This window comes from Barbus barbus (genome assembly GCF_936440315.1).
Source record: "Barbus barbus genome assembly, chromosome: 35".
Lineage (NCBI taxonomy): Eukaryota > Metazoa > Chordata > Actinopteri > Cypriniformes > Cyprinidae > Barbus > Barbus barbus.
In genome coordinates this window covers 12,507,068-12,525,127 of record NC_136763.1, presented here as the reverse complement: position 1 = coordinate 12,525,127, position 18,060 = coordinate 12,507,068, and the positions used below count along the sequence as shown (strand labels likewise).

The window sequence follows — 18,060 nt, the reverse complement described above, 5'->3', positions numbered from 1 at the left end:
GCAAGTGTCTTATAAACCCACATACTACTAACTCTGACGACGCAGTGTTGTCCCCCTCCCGCGCGCGCTTGATTTACGCCACTGCCATACCATATGGTTTTGTGAAACGCCGCCACTGGTGTGTAAATTTGCGAACTTGAATACATTTCATTGACCGTTATATCATACTTTCTGAAAAGATACAGTGTATTTATTATCTCCAGAAATATGAAGTATTCAGGGGCTGAGGCGAGCTGCTACACTGGTTCCATTTTTCCTCGTGGAATGTCGCGCGTCTGCGGTCGATCTCCTGAATAATTCCATCATTTGCCCTCAGTTTACACGCATTCTACGCGTTGTCCTGGCGAAGTGAACGTCCTCTGATTTTATTTCATCAATGAGGAGGCTGGAGATTTGGCGTTCGGGCGTGTAGCGTCACGGGCGGTGTGTCATTCCACACAGCCTCTTGATCCAGAGCTCCGCTATCTGCGAGACGTGGCAGATTATATCATTTTAAGGCCTTTTATCAAAGGATGCAGATGTAACCGTTTTTGTCTGTTGTAACGAAAAGTGTACTGGAAGCAGGATGTCCTTCTACGCCATCATTATACCGGTCCTTTGTATTATTTTCTCTGCTTGGCAGGGTAAGACGATATTGTAGTTTCTTCATAGGCCTCATTGCTGCAAAAATGTACTTCTGTTTATAATGTGTTATACTCATCAGCGAGAAAAGCATTGTATTACGCAGATGCCATGTAACAGCTCTTATCTAATGCAATTTACATAGCTGCCATCTAATTAACATGGCTAAACCAGAATATGTCATTTCTATAGCAACAGCTCTCAAACCTCTCAGATTTGTGAGGCTTGTTCTTCTGCATTCTGTACAGGTAGGTCATTCACTGCAGAACCAGTAACTGAAACGTAATCCAAGAGTTGAAGCAGGTAGTTAACTGACCTACATTTAAGATACTGCAACTGAAGATGAACACAAAGATGCAATTTCTGCTAAAAACAGTTTTCAGATGTTTTAAGAGGTTTTTACTCAAAATAAATGTAAGAAATGACTTTCTCCACGGCGCTTCAGTCACTATTTTGGGTTAATTAAGTGAGGGCCTATGGAGGTAAGTAATCATTAATTAATGATTAATGTACTTATGAATTAATGTGCTCAGTGCATTAATTACCCCTCTATCTATTTAGGTTATTGTTAATGTTCAGTATTAACATTTAAATGTGCATGTGTATGTGTGTAAACATTAAATTTACTATGTAATAACAGATTACAATGTTTTTTATTTATTAATGCATATTATATTACTACATGTTTCAGTTACTCAAATATTATATTAATTTATATTGAAACCTTTTCTTTTTTTTTTTCTTTTTTTTATGTTAATGCTGTTAATTTGTAGGCCTACCTACAATTATTATTTTATTGTATTTTATATTATAACTATAATTTCTGAGTTTTATAGGATTTGGCATTGCATTCAGAATCTGATATCCAATATGTGTTAGTATTTTGATATTTATAACCACTAGTTTTGTTTTGTTTGTTTTTCTTTTAGTGAGCGGAAATGAGGACTGCTTGTGGTACGTGGACAAAAATGGCACCTGGCACAATGGCTTTGACTGCCCGCTCATAACCTTCTGCTGTGGGAACTGTCACCGCCGTTACTGCTGCCTGGATGGCTTCAAGATGATCACCGAGGCGGGACAGAAGCGCTGCATGCTGTTCCATCTCAGGTACACTTTTCAAGATTCTAGATTATTGACCACTTAGTGGTGTAGAGAGCCTCATTAACCTTACAATTACATTAAGACTGCTATTTAAATAAAACTAATTTGTTTTTAAAGATAGCTGAGCAAAAGTGTGAGTATTATAAAATAAGTGCTAATCTTAATGGTAAAAGTGATAATTGCTAAACTTAACAGAAAGTGTTTTTTTACATTTATTCATTTAGCAGGTGCTTTTGTCCAAAGTGATTTTTCTGTGAGTTGCTCCCAGAGAAGTGAGATCATTCCGAATTGGTGTTGGATAAGATCAGTTAAGTTTTCTGTCCTGTCTCTCTCAGCCCTTCCACTATAGCTGGCATTGCTTCATCGATCCTGCTCTTTGTGGCTGCTATAGCAACCATGGTCTGTTGCTTCATGTGTTCCTGTTGTTACCTGTACCAGCGCCGCCAGCAACGGGGCAGAACTCCTTATGAAGGTAAATGCAATTACTTTATTCTCTTCACAGTCCACCCTGAATTTACTACAAATACATATGAATGAATTCAAAATATACAAAGAAAAAATCTGTATTATGTGTAATATTTAGCATGTATTTCAATGTATTTATTTTTGCTGTTGAGTTGTTGTTCTTGCATGATATCGCATGTAAGTACATCCAATCTTAGCTGGATATATACAGTACAGTCACATAAAGTTGGATATAATATCAAGCAAAACTCAACTGCTTGATTGTCAGTATCATCGGAAAAGGTAAACTAGCCTATATTATATAACACTAATATACTAAAAGTTGGATATATAAAATGTAAAGTATATTATAGCACAGCTCTATCTGTAAAGTTGAATAGTCCTACTTTTTCCATATACATACAGTGCACTCAAATTATATACTATATAGCAAATCACAACTGCTTTACTGTTCATATCATGTAACTATATTATTGCCCCAGTTCTAATCTGCTAAATGTGGCTATAAGGCATGAAGTTATTACGAATTGTCATGTTTTTGAAGCTGCTTCAAAACAATGTGTATTGTTAAAGGCATTATATAAATAATTTTGACTTGATTTCCTATTTCTCTTTCTGGTATTAAAGTTGCATTGCTCTACTTATTTAACCACTGGCTTTCTATTGCAATACCCTGGCTAATGTTCAAAATGCTTGTTTGCATGAACTTATTCTTACGAAGAGTAAAAATCATCACCTACTAACACGAGTCTCAATTTTTTAGCCCAGCATATTCCAATGACCAGCTATCCTGTGGAGCACATGTACGATGCTTCTGGTAAACCCATTGGACATCCTGATTATCCTGGATATCCAATGGTGCCGCAATATCCAGGTGTCCCCCACCATTATCCAATGATGCCCCAGGGTCCTTATCCTCCCAATCCTCCTGACGCAGGATACAGTCAAGCAGGTATTTAAATGGCCGCTGTCAGAGATCACAAACTACACTCTTAAAAACAAAGGTAGCAAAAGGGGGTTTTACAGTAATTCAATAGAAGAGCTTTGGTTTCCCAAAGAAGCTTTCAGCTAACCGTTTTTTCTTAGTGTGAGGAACATTAAAACAATCTGAAGAACCCTTTTCCACATTAAAGGATTAGTTAACTTCCAGAATAAAAATTTCCTGGTAATTTACTCACCTCCATGTCATCCAAGATGTTCATTCTTTCTTTCTTTCTTCAGTTGAAAAGAAATTAAGGTTTTTGAGGAAAACATTCCAGGATTGTAATATAGTGGACTTCAGTGGGACCAAGTGGGTTGAAGGTCCAAATTGCAGTGTCAATGCAGCTTCAAAAGCGCTCCAAACAGCCAAAGAGTAACGTTCTTATCTAGTGAAACGATCGGTCATTTTCTAAAAAAAAAAAAATGTATATACTTTTTAACCACAAATGCTTGTCAAGTAACCTTTATTTATATAGCGCTTTTAAGGGGAAGTCGTGGCCTAATGTTTAGAGAGTCGGACTCGTAATCCAAAGGTTGTGGGTTCGAGTCTCCGGCCGGCAGGGATTGTAGGTGGGGGGAGTGAATGTCCAGCGCTCTCTCCACCCTCAATACCACGACTGAGGTGCCCTTGAGCAAGGCACCGAACCCCCAACTGCTCCCCGGGCGCCGCAGCATAAATGGCTGCCCACTGCTCCGGGTGTGTGTTCACGGTGTGTGTGTGTTCACTGCTGTGTGTGTGCACGATGGATGGGTTAAATGCAGAGCACGAATTCCGAGTATGGGTCACCATACTTGGAAGTATGTCACTTCACTTTCACTTTTTCACTTTCACAATACAGATTGTGTCAAAGCACTTAACAGTACCAAATTGGAGGACAGAGTGTCAGTAATGTATAAAAATAAGACTAAACACTCAATTTTCATTTCATTGAGTTCAGAGATGTCATTGTCTTGATCAGTTTAGTTTAAATTGTATCTGCTAAATCAAATTGACGATAATCACTAGAAATTAAGTGTCCCCAACTGAGGAAGCCAGAGGCTTGTCTTGCACTAGCTTGACTTCATGCATTACGTAGCTGCGTTGGAAAGGTCTCGCATAACATTTACATTTATTCATTTAGCAGACGCTTTTATCCAAAGTGACTTACAATTGAGGGATTACAATAAGCGACAATAAGCATAGGTACTTCTGCCTACGAAGTGACATAGGCAGAAGTATCGACCCAGTGAAAAGTGCAAAGAAAGTCAAATGCCCTTTAAAAAAAGGTACAGTGGTGGCCAAAATTATTAGAACACTATTATTTTCACCAGCTAAAATTTTAAGTTGGCTCAACTTTTTTTTTTTTTTTTTAACAATGTAGGTTTCTTGAAGCATCTTGGAGACATTGCCACAGTTCTTCTGGATTTAGTCTGTCTCAGTTTGTTCTGTTAAGACCCTTATTCCTTGGCTGGGATCATGTAGAGCCTTTTGAAGCTGCACTGGACCCCGTTGAAGTCCACTTTATGGAGAAAAATCCTGAAATGTTTTCCTCAAAAACCTTAATTTCTTTTATACTGAAGTAAGAAAGACATGAACATCTTGGATGACATGGCGGTGAGTAAATTATAAGGAAATTTTTATTCTGGAATTGAGCTAATCCTTTAAAGAACCTTTTGTGCAATGGAACAATGACGTAACGTGACATTCGGCCAAGTATGGTGACCCATACTCTGAATTCATGCTCTGCATTTAACCCATCCAAAGTGCACACACACAGCAGTGAACACACATACACTATGAACACACACCCGGAGCAGTGGGCAGCCATTTATGCTGCGGCGGCTGGGGAGCAGTTGGGCGTTCGGTGCCTTGCTCAAGGGCACCTCAGTCGTGGTATTGAGGGTGGAGAGAAAGCTGTACATTCACTCCCCCCACCTACAATTCCTGCCAGCCCGAGACTCAAACTCGCAACCTTTGGATTATGAGTTCGACTCTAACCCTTAGGCCACGACTTCCCACAAACGGTTTCATGGGTGTTATAAATTCTTCGTGGGACCTTCAATTTTTAAGAGTTTGTAGTGGAAATAAAACACTACACTTGCATATAATAGCACAGACAAACATAACTTTCTCTAAGTTGTTATTTTTCTTTTCAGCTCCTCCGCCATATTCCCCTCCCCAGTACCCAGGGCACTGAAAGAGCTGAAGTCCCTCAGCGAGGAGAAGATAACCCATAGAATGGGTGAAGAAGAGGGCCCATGGTTGTGTGGAATCCCTTGTATGAGAAACAGTTAAAAAAATTATTTATTTCTTGATTAATTTGTGGAGTGAAGCATGAACTGACCTCAGAATCGCCTCACGCGTCGGAGTATTTTCTTGTTCGATGTACTGCTTTTATGTGTTACTAATCAGCGAGACTCCTCCCACTTTAATCCAGCAATTTACAGACTCAAAAGACTGCTTTAAATGTGCCATTATGTTTTGTCAGGCTCTCCGAAATGGATTGTTAAATATGACTTTCCTGCAGAAGAGACTGACTGCCAGTTCTGACTCATCCAGGATGTCATTCTCTGTTCAGCCAAATAAGAAGCGTGTGTCATTTGCACTTTATTCTGCAATAGACATGCTTAGCTGTCTCTCCTGGTTTGTTTGTTCAAAATTTATTTATTTGACCGCTAATTCAATCATGTCACTTGCATCATTATCATCAATTCATGCTGTACGCTTTTCATGTCTAATAGACAGCTAACATGTGGACATGAAACATAGATGTTAACATGCAGTATGTAAATAAGAGAGAACTTGCATTAGGAAAGAATTTCATGTTTCATAGCATCCAACCAAACTTCATTCTGTGCATTTAAAGGTTGTCATCTCTCGTTAGCTCTGGCTTGAGGTTGAGCTGTAATGTAAACACCCCTTAGATTTGCATGTCTTTAATTGTATGTCAGGCTACCTAGGCCAGTTGTCAAGGGAATCACAAAAATGTGTGCATTCGGTCTGTCTGTGCATTTTTATTTGTTTCAAAAAGCTTTCACAGTTATTTGTTTGTTTTTTACATACAGTGAGACAAGTTTAAACAAAGTCCCTTTTAGTTTTCCCTCCAAAGTCCAAAAAAAAGTCTGAACAGTAAGATGTAAACTCAGAATTCAGAGAAAAATTCATAGTTGCAATGTCACAATGGTGTGCTCATATTTACCATTGTTTAGCAAATTTTTGCAGGCAATATATTTTCAATATGAATCCACGCATTCAGGAATTTCTCATGCAGGCGTAAGATTTTCTAATGCCGATCTCCCATTGGGTTCATTGGTCGTGCAAATTTGCAACGTTGACCAATGGAAAGTTTCTTGGTTTGAAAGCAACTTCTGTGTGAGCTGTGCTTCATACAATACTATTGATAACAGACAATGGGCCATGTTTGCCTGCAGATTTTTGAAAAAATTTCACTAATGTGACTGCACATTAAAGCGGGACTTCCATTGCCGCCATATTGAATGTTCCAATTTTTCCCATTCATATAACCATCCTAAATTAATTTCAAAGTTCATCATAAATGGCACTTTTCAGTGAGAAATTAGAATGTAAATTAAAAGAATTAGATTCTCATTAAATTGTGTATCAGCTTAAAATAATTCACCAGGTACATTTGAGGTGCGATTTTTGATTTAAAATGATTTCTGCTACCTCCTCATCTAACATTTGTAAGATTAGTTGTGATGATTTTTGTCCACAGTTTAAATAACTTGTTAGTTATTTAAATTAATGTATAGTTAACAGTGTTGTTTTTGCTATATACAGCATATGCTATTGTATTTGTCACTTTGGAATGTGAAGTACAAATAAGAAAAGGAATTTTTACAATGTGAAATATTAACAGGTATTTTCAACTTGGGGTGGGGGGGGCAATTAATAGGCTAATAGTGTTTGAACTTGCACTAATCATCCTATAAGAGAGGTCTAATTGAAGGACTATTGCATAATTCTCTTTTTACAATAAAAACAGAATTGACTTTGCAAAATCTGAAATCAACATAGGCCTACTGTCATTATTTAATGCCTTTATTTTTGCCCAGCATGAATTTGTAATATATCATAAATATTTTTATATACCACAAAATGGCTGTTTTCTGAACAGTTTATGATAGCTAGGCTATTAAAAATAGGCTGAATAATAAAAAATTAAATTATGTGAATTATCCAATGAATTGCGCTATGACACCGTCATATATTGGTGGTGTGGCTTGCTTCCATTAATTTACTACAATGAAATATTCTCTCTCCAAATTTATGAATAGACTAGGCTATATTGAACCACATCTTGTAATAGCACGTCAGCCTATTATAGTATCCAACCTATTTCTATAACTTTCTATAACATCACTGGAAAAATATTGTCAGTACACCAGGAATCCTGATTTCCTTCGTGACCAGGATGTAACAGTTTGTTTCTGGGATGCTTTTGAGTTTTAGTAAACCATAGACTTCCCAATTGCCTTTAAAGGACTATGTACCCCGATCTAAATATGGGCATGAGCTCGCGATGGATTTCAAGGAATGTCCGAGCACAACAAACTTGAGCTGATACTCCATCGGGTCTGGCGCTGCTCCTCGTGTTTCCAGAAAGGCTTCTGTTTGACTCTTTTCGTCCTCCTTCATTTTAAACTTTCAAAAGGGAAAAATAAGTGAAAATCACCAGAATATCTTTGACAGATTCTACATCAGTCTGTGTCACTGCTGAACGCAACTATGTCCCGGAGGAAAGTGAGGGGACTCACGAAAACCGGACGACAGGTGAGCGAGGACCCAGACCTCGACAGTTTACTGTCAAACCTGTCGCCCGAAGAAATGGAGGAGCTGCAGAAAGAGGTTTCCGTCGTTCCCGATCCAGACCCGAGTGAAATAATCGTTGTGGACCAAACGGATTTAAAACCAACCGCGCCAGTTAAAAAGTTATCACAACTAAGCAGCCAGACCGATGACTTCAAATCCCGCTTCCAGAGAAACCTGTCAACAGAGGTAACATATTCACTACCTAACAAGTTCATATATAAAAGAGTGAATGCTTGAGTTTAAACCAACATGCTTAATACAGCAGGAGTTAGAAAGACATGGCAAAATACATAAATACAATAAAATAACCTGGCTTCCGATTTTTATGGTGTTGAAATGTTTTCAATATATAGATGTAGCCTATTTGTATCATTTTATGACCCTTGTATATCTTCAGCAAAAGTAAGCTTATTTTTTATATCTTGGCATTTTACAGCTTTCACAAATTACTGTAAATGTAAAGTGGTGATGGGTAGCCTATGTAAATGTTTACTTTTTGAGGCATAATACAAACAGGAGAAATAACCCTAAAATACATCTAATGGAGACATATCTAAGTCTCTTGAAATGTTGGCAAGGTTGAAGTCCCTTGGTTGATTGCTCACTTTGCTCACTGCCTTTTAAGGATAAGTCTGCCAAGGCTGGAGCTTTCCAATACAAAACAGTGTGGCTCACAAATCAAATACTCAGCCACTGTGCAAGTTAACATCTTCACTGTAAAACAACTGACTGTGTATAGTGTAAACATCCAGTGTTCATGCACTGGCTTCATTTGAACATTTTAATATTGATATGTAGGCTTAAGCCACTGGCATTTCCTTCAGTTGGCTCCTCTAAAACAAAAAAATATATATAACATTTGTTGCATGTCACCTTGTTTGTCCATAATTCATTCATGTTTGATACTCAGGGAGAACCGAAGAAGGAGAGCCGGAAGCAAGAGTACCTGCGTAAGATGGGCCTCAGCCAAGAGAGGAATACCTCTGCATCTGATAGCAAAGATGGAGGACTTCAGGGGACCCCTTCCACCTCTTCGTTCTCTAAACATGATGGTAGAATGGAGGACAACACCCGCAGAGTCACAGAGGGCAGCAAAGATGACAAATTTGGCCCATCTGCCCATTCTAGGAAGGACGAGGAGAGTGAGAAGCAAGTAGAGGTGAAGGATCAAAATGATGGAAGTAAATTCAAAGATAGAAGAGAGATGAGAGAAAGTAGTAGCAGCAAAACCAGAGAATTAGTATCCAAGCTTCAGGAAAAGAAGGAGGATAGTAAAGAGAAAAATAAAAAGGAAGACAGTTTGAAAAGGGAATCTGGGGAAAGTAGAGCAAAGGAGATGATCTCTCGGATAAAGGAGAAAGAGGAGAAGGAAAGGGAGAGAAAGGAAGAAATTAGGAAGAGGGAGGAAAACAAAACTAGAGGCTATTCGTCCAGGTTAGAGGAAAAACAAAATCAGGTTTTAGAAGATAAAGTGAAAGAAGAGAAGAAGGACAATGAAGAAAACAAAATAAGAAGGTTAAGTGAAAAGGTGAAAGAGAGCCCCTTGTTGGAAGTAAAGGGACTTCCTGAAAATAAAGAGAAAGAACCAGAAAAGGCTGTAAGGAAGACACAAGAATTTAATGAAAAATCAATAATAGATAAAGGAACAGGGGATGTTGAAAAACAAAATGAAATTGTAAATGAAGTTCATGAACCCATTAAGGAAGACAAAATTGGAAACTGTGTCTCAGACACTATTTCAAAAAGTAAGACAAAAGAGGAGGAAGAGCAGGATGAGTTGGCTAGCATGTTTGATGAAGATCTGGAAAGAGTTCGTCGCAACGATCCAAGCATGACTGACCTCAATGTGAACAATTCTGAGGTCATAAAAAACAAAACGCTTATTCAGTTCGCAGAGGCCCTAAAAAACAACACACACATCAAAGTGTTTTCTTTGGCTAACTGCCGAGCCGATGACCATGTGGCTTATGCTATTGCAGAGACCTTGCGCAATAACAAAAGCATCACTAGCGTCAATTTGGACTCCAATCTTCTTACTAGTAAAGGCATTATGGCCTTGATCCATGCCCTCCAATACAACTCCACACTCACCGAGTTACGCTTCCACAACCAGCGACACATCATTGGAGGAAAGTCAGAAATGGAGATGACCAAAATCTTGAAAGAAAACACAACTCTTCTGAAACTGGGCTACCACTTTGAGTTAGCTGGCCCTCGTATGACCATGACCAATATTCTGAGTCGCAATATGGACCGTCAGCGGCAAAAGCGGCTGCAGGAACAGAAGCAGGCTCAAGCCCAAGGCACTGGAGACAAGAAAGACTCATTAGAAGTTCCAAAACCTGGCTTTGGTAAAGGTTCCCCGAGAGCTTCGCCCAGGCCGTCTCCTATACCTTCTCCCATACCGTCACCCGCCCCGTCACCCAAGTTGACTCATAAGAAAAGGGTCAGTGGGCTTGGTGGTGGACCACCTCCTCCACCACCACCACCTGGAGGACCACCTCCGCCTCCGCCTCCAATGTTAGATGGAGATTTCCTGAAGAACTCCCTGACGCCCGTGTCACAAAGGAAGGTAGACAATAGGAGTGGTGGAAGAGGAGGAGCTCAAAACTCAAGGGACCAACTTCTGGCTTCCATTAGAGGCAACAATATCAAACAGCTCAAAAAGGTAGGAAATCATTTATATATATATATATATATATATATATATATATATATATATATATATATATATATAGACATATATGAATCTGCAATATTGCAAGTGACATTTTTTGGAATTATCCAAAAATGACTCATTGGGTCTCATATTCAGAGATTTTTCCCTAAGAAAATGTTGAAGATTTTAACTCGCCATTACTCATTTTTTTTTGCAGGTTGCATTACCAAAGCTCTTGCAATAATCCAGCAATGCAGAAAGATAGTTATGGGTGAAGAAAAAGACAGGAATGAAAAGACAGACATCTCACAGACCTTGAGAAGATCATTACTCAGAATCTTCCATACAGAGTCTTACTGCTGCCCTATAGTATGGAAGACATGCAAGGACTTGTATATAATAGAATGCACAGCTTCTACCCAGGAGTCTTTGTACGAAATACACTGGACAATAGAAAGAAATTAAAGTGTTGGGCAGTCATGGGTGCTCAGAGGCTTCAGTGGCCTATGGAACTGCGGAGTTGATTCCTTGCTTGTCATTTGCACTAAATGAATAATTTCATATGATAGATTTACCAGTGTGTGTTTGGAACAGTATGTGTGGATGTTGAGAAGATGTTTGTTTCTGCAGAAGAATTGGATTCTCTTACAACTGACTGAATTTAACTATGTAAGAAACAATAACTGTCTGGATTTTATCCTAGTTATTTTGGGTTTGGAAGTCTCTATAGTAAAAGTTCTTGCTGATCAGGGAATAATTCTAAACAATCACTAATAAAGGTATAGTTTCCATGGTACTACAGATTTTTTAATACCTTTTGAATGATTGAGTGTGAAAGAGAACAGGATTACAGCATTTAAGAGAAAGCGATGGATAATCAGATCTATGTGAATATGACTGCCTAAACATACAATGTTTATTTTGATCTGAGTTTTCCTTTAACATTGTATGTAATCCATTGAGTATATAAATGTTGATCACTGTCAAGTGTAATTTTTTACCATCCATTTGTAATTTATCAAAAAACCTTAAAAATGCAGCAGGTTTTTACTTTGGGAATGGAAGCAATCTCTGCACAAAAAAGGTTAATGTACCTTACGAGCTTTGAAGACAATATATTTTCATGCTTGTATGAAAGTCTCTCCAAGAGCACATCTAGTGAAGGCTACATGTATGTTTAATGAACATAAGCATTATCAAACATAAATTCACTAATCTTATTTCAGGTTGCAATGTGGGAAATCAAGATGAGTAATTAAATGTGTGTTATTTAGAAAATAAAATTTGTTTTGGATTAATCTGATGGATAAAGATATGATTGGTCCAACAAACACCTCATGTGATTTTACTTTATTATTTTCAGGTCATTGTCAGAAAAATATCAAAACTCTTCATGTGTGTTTCATAATTTTATTTTATTTAAGTTTTATTTCATACCTGAAACTAGTTTTAGTTGTAGTTATCACTGGTGTGTTTACATGTGTTTACAAACTCCTTATATAAGACAATACTCCACCCAAAAACTACAATTTTGTCATATCTGATATGCTCCACTGATGAAAGAACTAGTTTTGTAATGAGTAAATCATGGAGTGAATAAATTATGACTATTCCATAGTCATCCAGAGTCATACAACCTAAAACAATACTAAGTAACTGAATTAAACCTTTTTGTTTCCTAGTCATTTTATGAGGACATAAAAACGCAGTAAAAGTTTTAGAGTCTAGATCAGAACCACAGATAGAATGAATGATTCCAGTGTTAGTGAATAGCTCTTCACATGATCACACAGATCCTAATAAAGGGCTGTAGCACGCTTCCAGAGCTACAATGAGTTCCTTGGGCATGGAAAAGTCAGTGATCTAATGCATTGTTGCAGATGCCACGTAATTCTGCTTAGCTCATTTGTTCACTAGAATAAAGAACCATACATGAAGGCTGTGTAGGACACAGGAACACACTTTTTTTTTATCATTAAGGCCACTTGTGAAGTAACATTGCAGATTACATCCAACTGGGTCACAGGTTGCATATTTTAAAACTTTTCTTGTAGAATTATACTCTTCAAATTTATAGCAGATGCTTATTGCAATGTATAGATTACTTCATAGATTAACTTCGTAACTACCGGATTGCAAAGGTCTGATCATCATTTTCAGAGCCTTTTAGAAGTGAACTTCTCCTTCAGAGTTTGAAAGACGATTAGAATCGAAGCAAGTTGGTGTATATTTTGATTGCCCCAAACTAAGTCTCGGCACTGCTGAAATGTCTATATTTGGTCATTTCTCAATGCAGGCTCAGTCTGCATCTCATTCCTTTCCCCCTCCTAATAATGGAAACATCCAACAGCCTGTCGGACTCAGAGCAATGACTTACAGGCGACATGAGGGAGAGAGAGAGATTCTTGAGTTATGTTTTAATGCAGAGCCATCTACTAATTTATAGTGTTGCTCCATCTCCTCCGGGCCCATCAAAAAAGCTCTACTATGAAAATGAGTAATTGCCAAATTTAAAAGCACAATTAGCCTAGGCCTACAGCATTAACCTACTACATTTGTTTAATCCCTGGTGAAAACAATGTGGGGGCTATCATAGCCTCTGGACCAGATGGAGTTCACACATTTTGGGGAACGCTGCTTAATATCTCACTGTCAATGGAAGCAGTTGGTAGAAATGCTGCCACTAGAGGGGCCTCTATACAACGATCACAAAGAAAGAGACAGCAAAAGAGCACGCGAAAAACCTGAAGTCACCCTCAGCTACAGCACGTGGTTGATTACGTCAGCGCGAACAGGGAAAGAACAAAATGGAGGAGTACGCGAGGGAGCCGTGGTGAGCCGACAGCCGCAAACAACTTATTCTTTTATACATTTGAACTTTAAAATACTCTTTATTATTTATGCGGTCTTAGTAATTGTCAGGCCGTTTGATGCTCGAATGAGTCGGTTTGATGAACGCGATGTCCTCCAGTGAAGGCTTCATGCTGTCAGTCAAGCACATGACCTTGTTCTGCCGGCATCAGTTGATTTTGTTTACTAACAATATCTATTGTTTAAACTATTAAAACAGAATATGTATATAGATATATAGAATATCCATTAGCATATGTTCAGTGGGATCTGATGATCAACCGGCTAGGAATAAGAAGTGAAAGCATAAGCACTAAAGAAGTGGCATATAAGTTACATATATTTCTGTCACGTTTATTGCTATAGTTAGGATCAGTAGTCATTTTAGAGGTGTGGTAATACCATGTTGTTGGTGTTTTTTTTTTTTTTTTTGCATGTGTTGTTAGTAGGAGAGATGATCTTTATGTACTGTTATCGTTCTCATCATCTTGACCTCTGGTTTCTTAGCCCCTGGAGGATAGTGGACGACTGTGGGGGCGCCTTCACCATGGGGGCCATAGGTGGTGGGATCTTTCAGGCCGTCAAAGGCTTTAGAAACTCTCCTTCTGTGAGTAATTCTCCAAGCTGATGATACAGTGATGCTGTTTTGTTTTAAGTTGACTGCATGTAGTACTTATTGGCTCCAATATAATGTCATTGTTTTTTGTTTTCTCTTCAGGGAATGAATCACAGAATGAGGGGTAGCTTGACAGCCATAAAGACCAGAGCTCCACAACTAGGAGGTAAAGTTCAAAGGTTATCTATCACATGATTGCCACATGGATGCAGAGTGATACACTCTGGAAAAACTGAAAAGTTTGGTGTCAGCAAGTCAAGTCTGCTTTATTGTCAATTCTTCCACATACATACAGAGAATTGAAATTGCGTTACTCTCAGACCCTTGGTGCATACAGTTAACATTAAACACGTTCAAATACAGACAAAAACATTGCGACTTACAAGACAAAAAACACGAAAACACCGTTCTGTCGGGAGAGAGAGAAGCCATTTTCATTACAGTAAGATGTTTTTGAAAGCCGGTATTTATTTGTACAAAAATACAGTAAAAATAGTAATACTGTGAAATATTACAATCTTAAAATAATGTTTTATTTGCATATTTTCAGTAGCCATTAGTTTAGTCTTGTAGTGTCACATGATCCTTCAGAAATCATTCTGATATGCTGATTTAGTGCTCAAAAAACATTTCTACTTCTGATCAATGTTGGAAACAGTTGTGCTGTTTAATAGTTTTGTAGAAACGGTGATACATTTTTTCCAGAATTGTTTGATGAATGGAGATGCATTTATTTATTTGAAACCTTGATTTTTAATCTTTGTAACATAACATTTTAAATGTATTTACTCATTTTATATTTAAATTCATGCATCCTTGCTGTATAAAAAATAATTTCTTTTAAAAATCTGACCCCAAACTTTTGAAAAGTTTTCTTATTATTATTATTATTATTGTTTTTGTTTTTTACATTGTCTGTCTGCATCACACATCTTGGCTTTACTTTAAAATATATTACAAAATATAAATGTTCATGATCATTAGGAAGCTTTGCTGTGTGGGGTGGCCTCTTCTCTATGATTGATTGTGGGCTAGTCAAGGTGAGGGGCAAAGAAGACCCCTGGAACTCAATCACAAGTGGAGCCATGACAGGAGCCATTTTAGCAGCAAGAAGTAAGTCAAATCCCAAAGAAATGTGGATAATGACGTGGTCTTGTGAGTTAGGTGCCAAATCATGCCAGTTTATAAATATTAACAGTTCATTCATCTTTTTTACTCTCTTAAAAAAAGGATAACCTGTGTTTATGTGTGTGGTATTAATCTTTTGTCTCATCACAGATGGGCCAGTAGCCATGGTTGGCTCTGCTGCAATGGGAGGTATACTGCTTGCATTAATAGAAGGTGCAGGAATTCTACTCACGAGGTTCGCCTCAGCACAATTCCCAACTGGTAAGTGTGCAAAGTCATCCTCTGAAACTGAGTAAAACTTTTACATATGCAAATAGTCATAAGTAATATTTAAATCAAAACAGAGAAACCAACATAATCTTTTTTCTACAGGCCCACAGTTTGCAGAAGAACCCGCTCCCATGCCTGCTTCATCATTCGGAGACTATAGACAGTACCAATGAGAAGCCCTTTAAAACTCAAGGCCTTTTCTTATTCCATGAGCTCATCTAAGACACTGAAGTTACAGTGTGGACCTCATTCATCAACAGAGCATGCCACCAACCACGAATGACTGTGACAAAGGGAATATGAAGGGCAAACACTATTGTTCCTGTCCTTGCATTTGTCTTTAGTATACCTTTTGCTATTCTCAGCTCTGTCATTGTCCTATGGGTCACCCTATTTAAGTCAAAACTCAGTTCTATGTTTTCAGTTCACATGTTCCCTGTTTTTGTCTTCTGCAAACTAATTTTTTGCTAACAGCTGGAAATGTTTGCTGAAGCAATAGGTATACTATTTAAGTCATGCTAGGTTGTTTGAGTTGAACCCCAATCAATTGGCTGTATAAAGTGTTTGTTGCATATGTGTGTGTGAATGTGTTAATACCAGTGTGTATGTGTAATAAGAGTTTAATACATGCCTGTGCATCGATTGTTTGCCTTAATGTAAACTTTCTCATGGGCCTCAACAAGATCGTATATACTTATTGGAGATTTTTTTATTGACTCTTCCATGCCAAGCCTTCTCTTGCAGAATATATTCCTTCACAGTTATTTATTTTATAGAAGTAAAAATTCCTTGTTTCAAGATGTTATGCTGTATTGTAATTTAAGTATTTCTCTACAGTGAATGTTGGGATCACAAAGGATGCATCAGGAGAAAAAGGTTTATGAATGGACAGAATTAATAGTCTCTTCTGGTGGATATATGAGCCAAATTAGCCTGAGAAACATCATAAACTATAGTTATTACTATTATGGCGGTCTCTGTGTGAAAATCATGAGATATTATTTCCCATTGAATATGGTAATTGCTTGTCTGTAGTAGTTATATTATACAGACAGGATTAGCATAATCTCCATAAAAATAAAACATTTAATATTGTCCACTAGAGGGAGGTATAGACAAAGTGATGCACAGAAATTGTCAAATTGAAATAAGAAATAGCTTATATTTGGAGACAGAAATAAAAATGTGTAACACCAATAAATACATTAGTTGTAATGAGAAATGTAATTTTCATTGAGCTTCTGAGAAAAAAAATAAATGTTCTAGAAAACATTTGATTGGATGAACCATCAATTTTTTGGGAGAAATTTAAACGTTTAAACTACTGAAAGTTACTTTGTCAATGTTTACAAGTACACCAGCAGATTGTTTCACCACATTGACCAAAAGCCATAAAACAACACTATCCCGTTTTAATATACACTATATTGACAAACGTATTGGGACACCCCCTTCTAATGAACAGGTTTGACCACTTTAGCAATTTCCATGAGTACAAATCTTAGTTTTTTTTTTTTTTACTTTATTTTTTATACATTAAAGCAAATTACAAACAAACATTCCTTGACAGCAACAGTGAATCAAAGAAAAATAATAATACAAATAAGAAGAATAGAAAGAAGATACATACAACATTGTCAAATAATACAACAGGCAATAAATCAAGGTTCCTTACTGATCAGTTAATTTTCAATGTGTCCAGATACATAACAGGTGTCCACCTTTGTATAAAATGTCCATTTTCAGATGGAGTTGGGGAGTCATATTCCAATCTATAAATAGATTCAAGTTTTTCTATCCACATGGGCCATTGTTGGAGGGTGTGGCTTCAAATCTTAATGTATAATGATATTCCACACTGACTGAGTCATGTTAGAATAGAAAAGGGTCCTGTCCAAACTGTTGCTATAAAATTAAAACCACAAAATTCCCTAGAATTTCATAATCATTAAGATTTGTACTCATGGAAATTACTAAAGTAGTCAATCCTGTTCATTAGTTGGGGAGGGGAGGGGAGGGGAGGGGAGGGGAGTGGAGGGGTGGGGTGAGGCTCCGACACCTCGCAGACACCAAACAAATATCTAGCATGCCAAATATCTGGACCTGTGTTGTGCCCAATTCTGACCCCTACCAGATTATTATTACCCCCTTGGTAGGTTTGGGGATAGGTGTGGGGGAGGGGTTAGGATTAGGGGTGGGGTTAAGATTAGGCAATTATATTGCGATTTCAAAGAGAGGGGTAATAATTTGGCAGGGGGTCGAAAATGGGCACAACACCGGTCGGCCGACACGACATCACGTGGTAAAAACGGAGTTCTGGGAACTAAAACAGTTCCTAGTTCCCATGGTGCAAACACGCCAAAAAGTGGGTAGTTCCACAATTAGTTCGGGTACTATGAAAAGGTTCCTGCGGTGCGAAAGGGCCTAATAAGAACTAAGTACTAGTAACTTTACAAAAGACACTAGTACCTAAAGAATAAGCACTAAAGAATAAGCACTAGTAGCTGATGAATAAGTACTAGTACTTAATGGGAAAGATACTAGTATCTAAAAAAT

The 18,060-nt window shown here is 37.7% G+C and overlaps 3 protein-coding genes across 4 annotated transcripts; all 3 read left to right on the top strand.

Annotated features, from left to right (window-relative positions):
* Window positions 1-64: 64 nt before the first annotated feature.
* On the top strand, window positions 65-7,179 carry LOC306854679 (protein shisa-4-like). The gene is made up of 5 exons (XM_079392885.1): window positions 65-623; window positions 1,551-1,728; window positions 2,058-2,194; window positions 2,951-3,139; window positions 5,305-7,179. Exons 1-5 carry the CDS (start codon window positions 566-568, stop codon window positions 5,343-5,345), a joined length of 603 nt encoding a protein of 200 aa, XP_079249011.1. The 5' UTR covers window positions 65-565; the 3' UTR covers window positions 5,346-7,179.
* A 532-nt stretch (window positions 7,180-7,711) lies between these two features.
* On the top strand, window positions 7,712-11,969 carry LOC306855301 (uncharacterized protein). Its single transcript, XM_079393879.1, has 3 exons — window positions 7,712-8,167; window positions 8,892-10,649; window positions 10,858-11,969. Exons 1-3 carry the CDS (start codon window positions 7,898-7,900, stop codon window positions 10,882-10,884), a joined length of 2,055 nt encoding a protein of 684 aa, XP_079250005.1. The 5' UTR covers window positions 7,712-7,897; the 3' UTR covers window positions 10,885-11,969.
* Window positions 11,970-13,398: 1,429 nt separating this feature from the next.
* LOC306855275 (mitochondrial import inner membrane translocase subunit Tim17-A-like) lies at window positions 13,399-16,784 on the top strand. 2 transcript variants are annotated; one of them, XM_079393842.1, is made up of 6 exons: window positions 13,399-13,473; window positions 13,998-14,097; window positions 14,209-14,272; window positions 15,091-15,219; window positions 15,385-15,495; window positions 15,607-16,784. In XM_079393842.1, exons 1-6 carry the CDS (start codon window positions 13,448-13,450, stop codon window positions 15,675-15,677), a joined length of 501 nt encoding a protein of 166 aa, XP_079249968.1. In that variant the 5' UTR covers window positions 13,399-13,447; the 3' UTR covers window positions 15,678-16,784. The 2 variants fall into 2 exon arrangements, with proteins under 2 accessions (XP_079249968.1, XP_079249967.1); XM_079393841.1 differs by having other exon boundaries at window positions 13,422-13,473; window positions 13,937-14,097; window positions 15,607-16,770.
* Window positions 16,785-18,060: the final 1,276 nt, after the last annotated feature.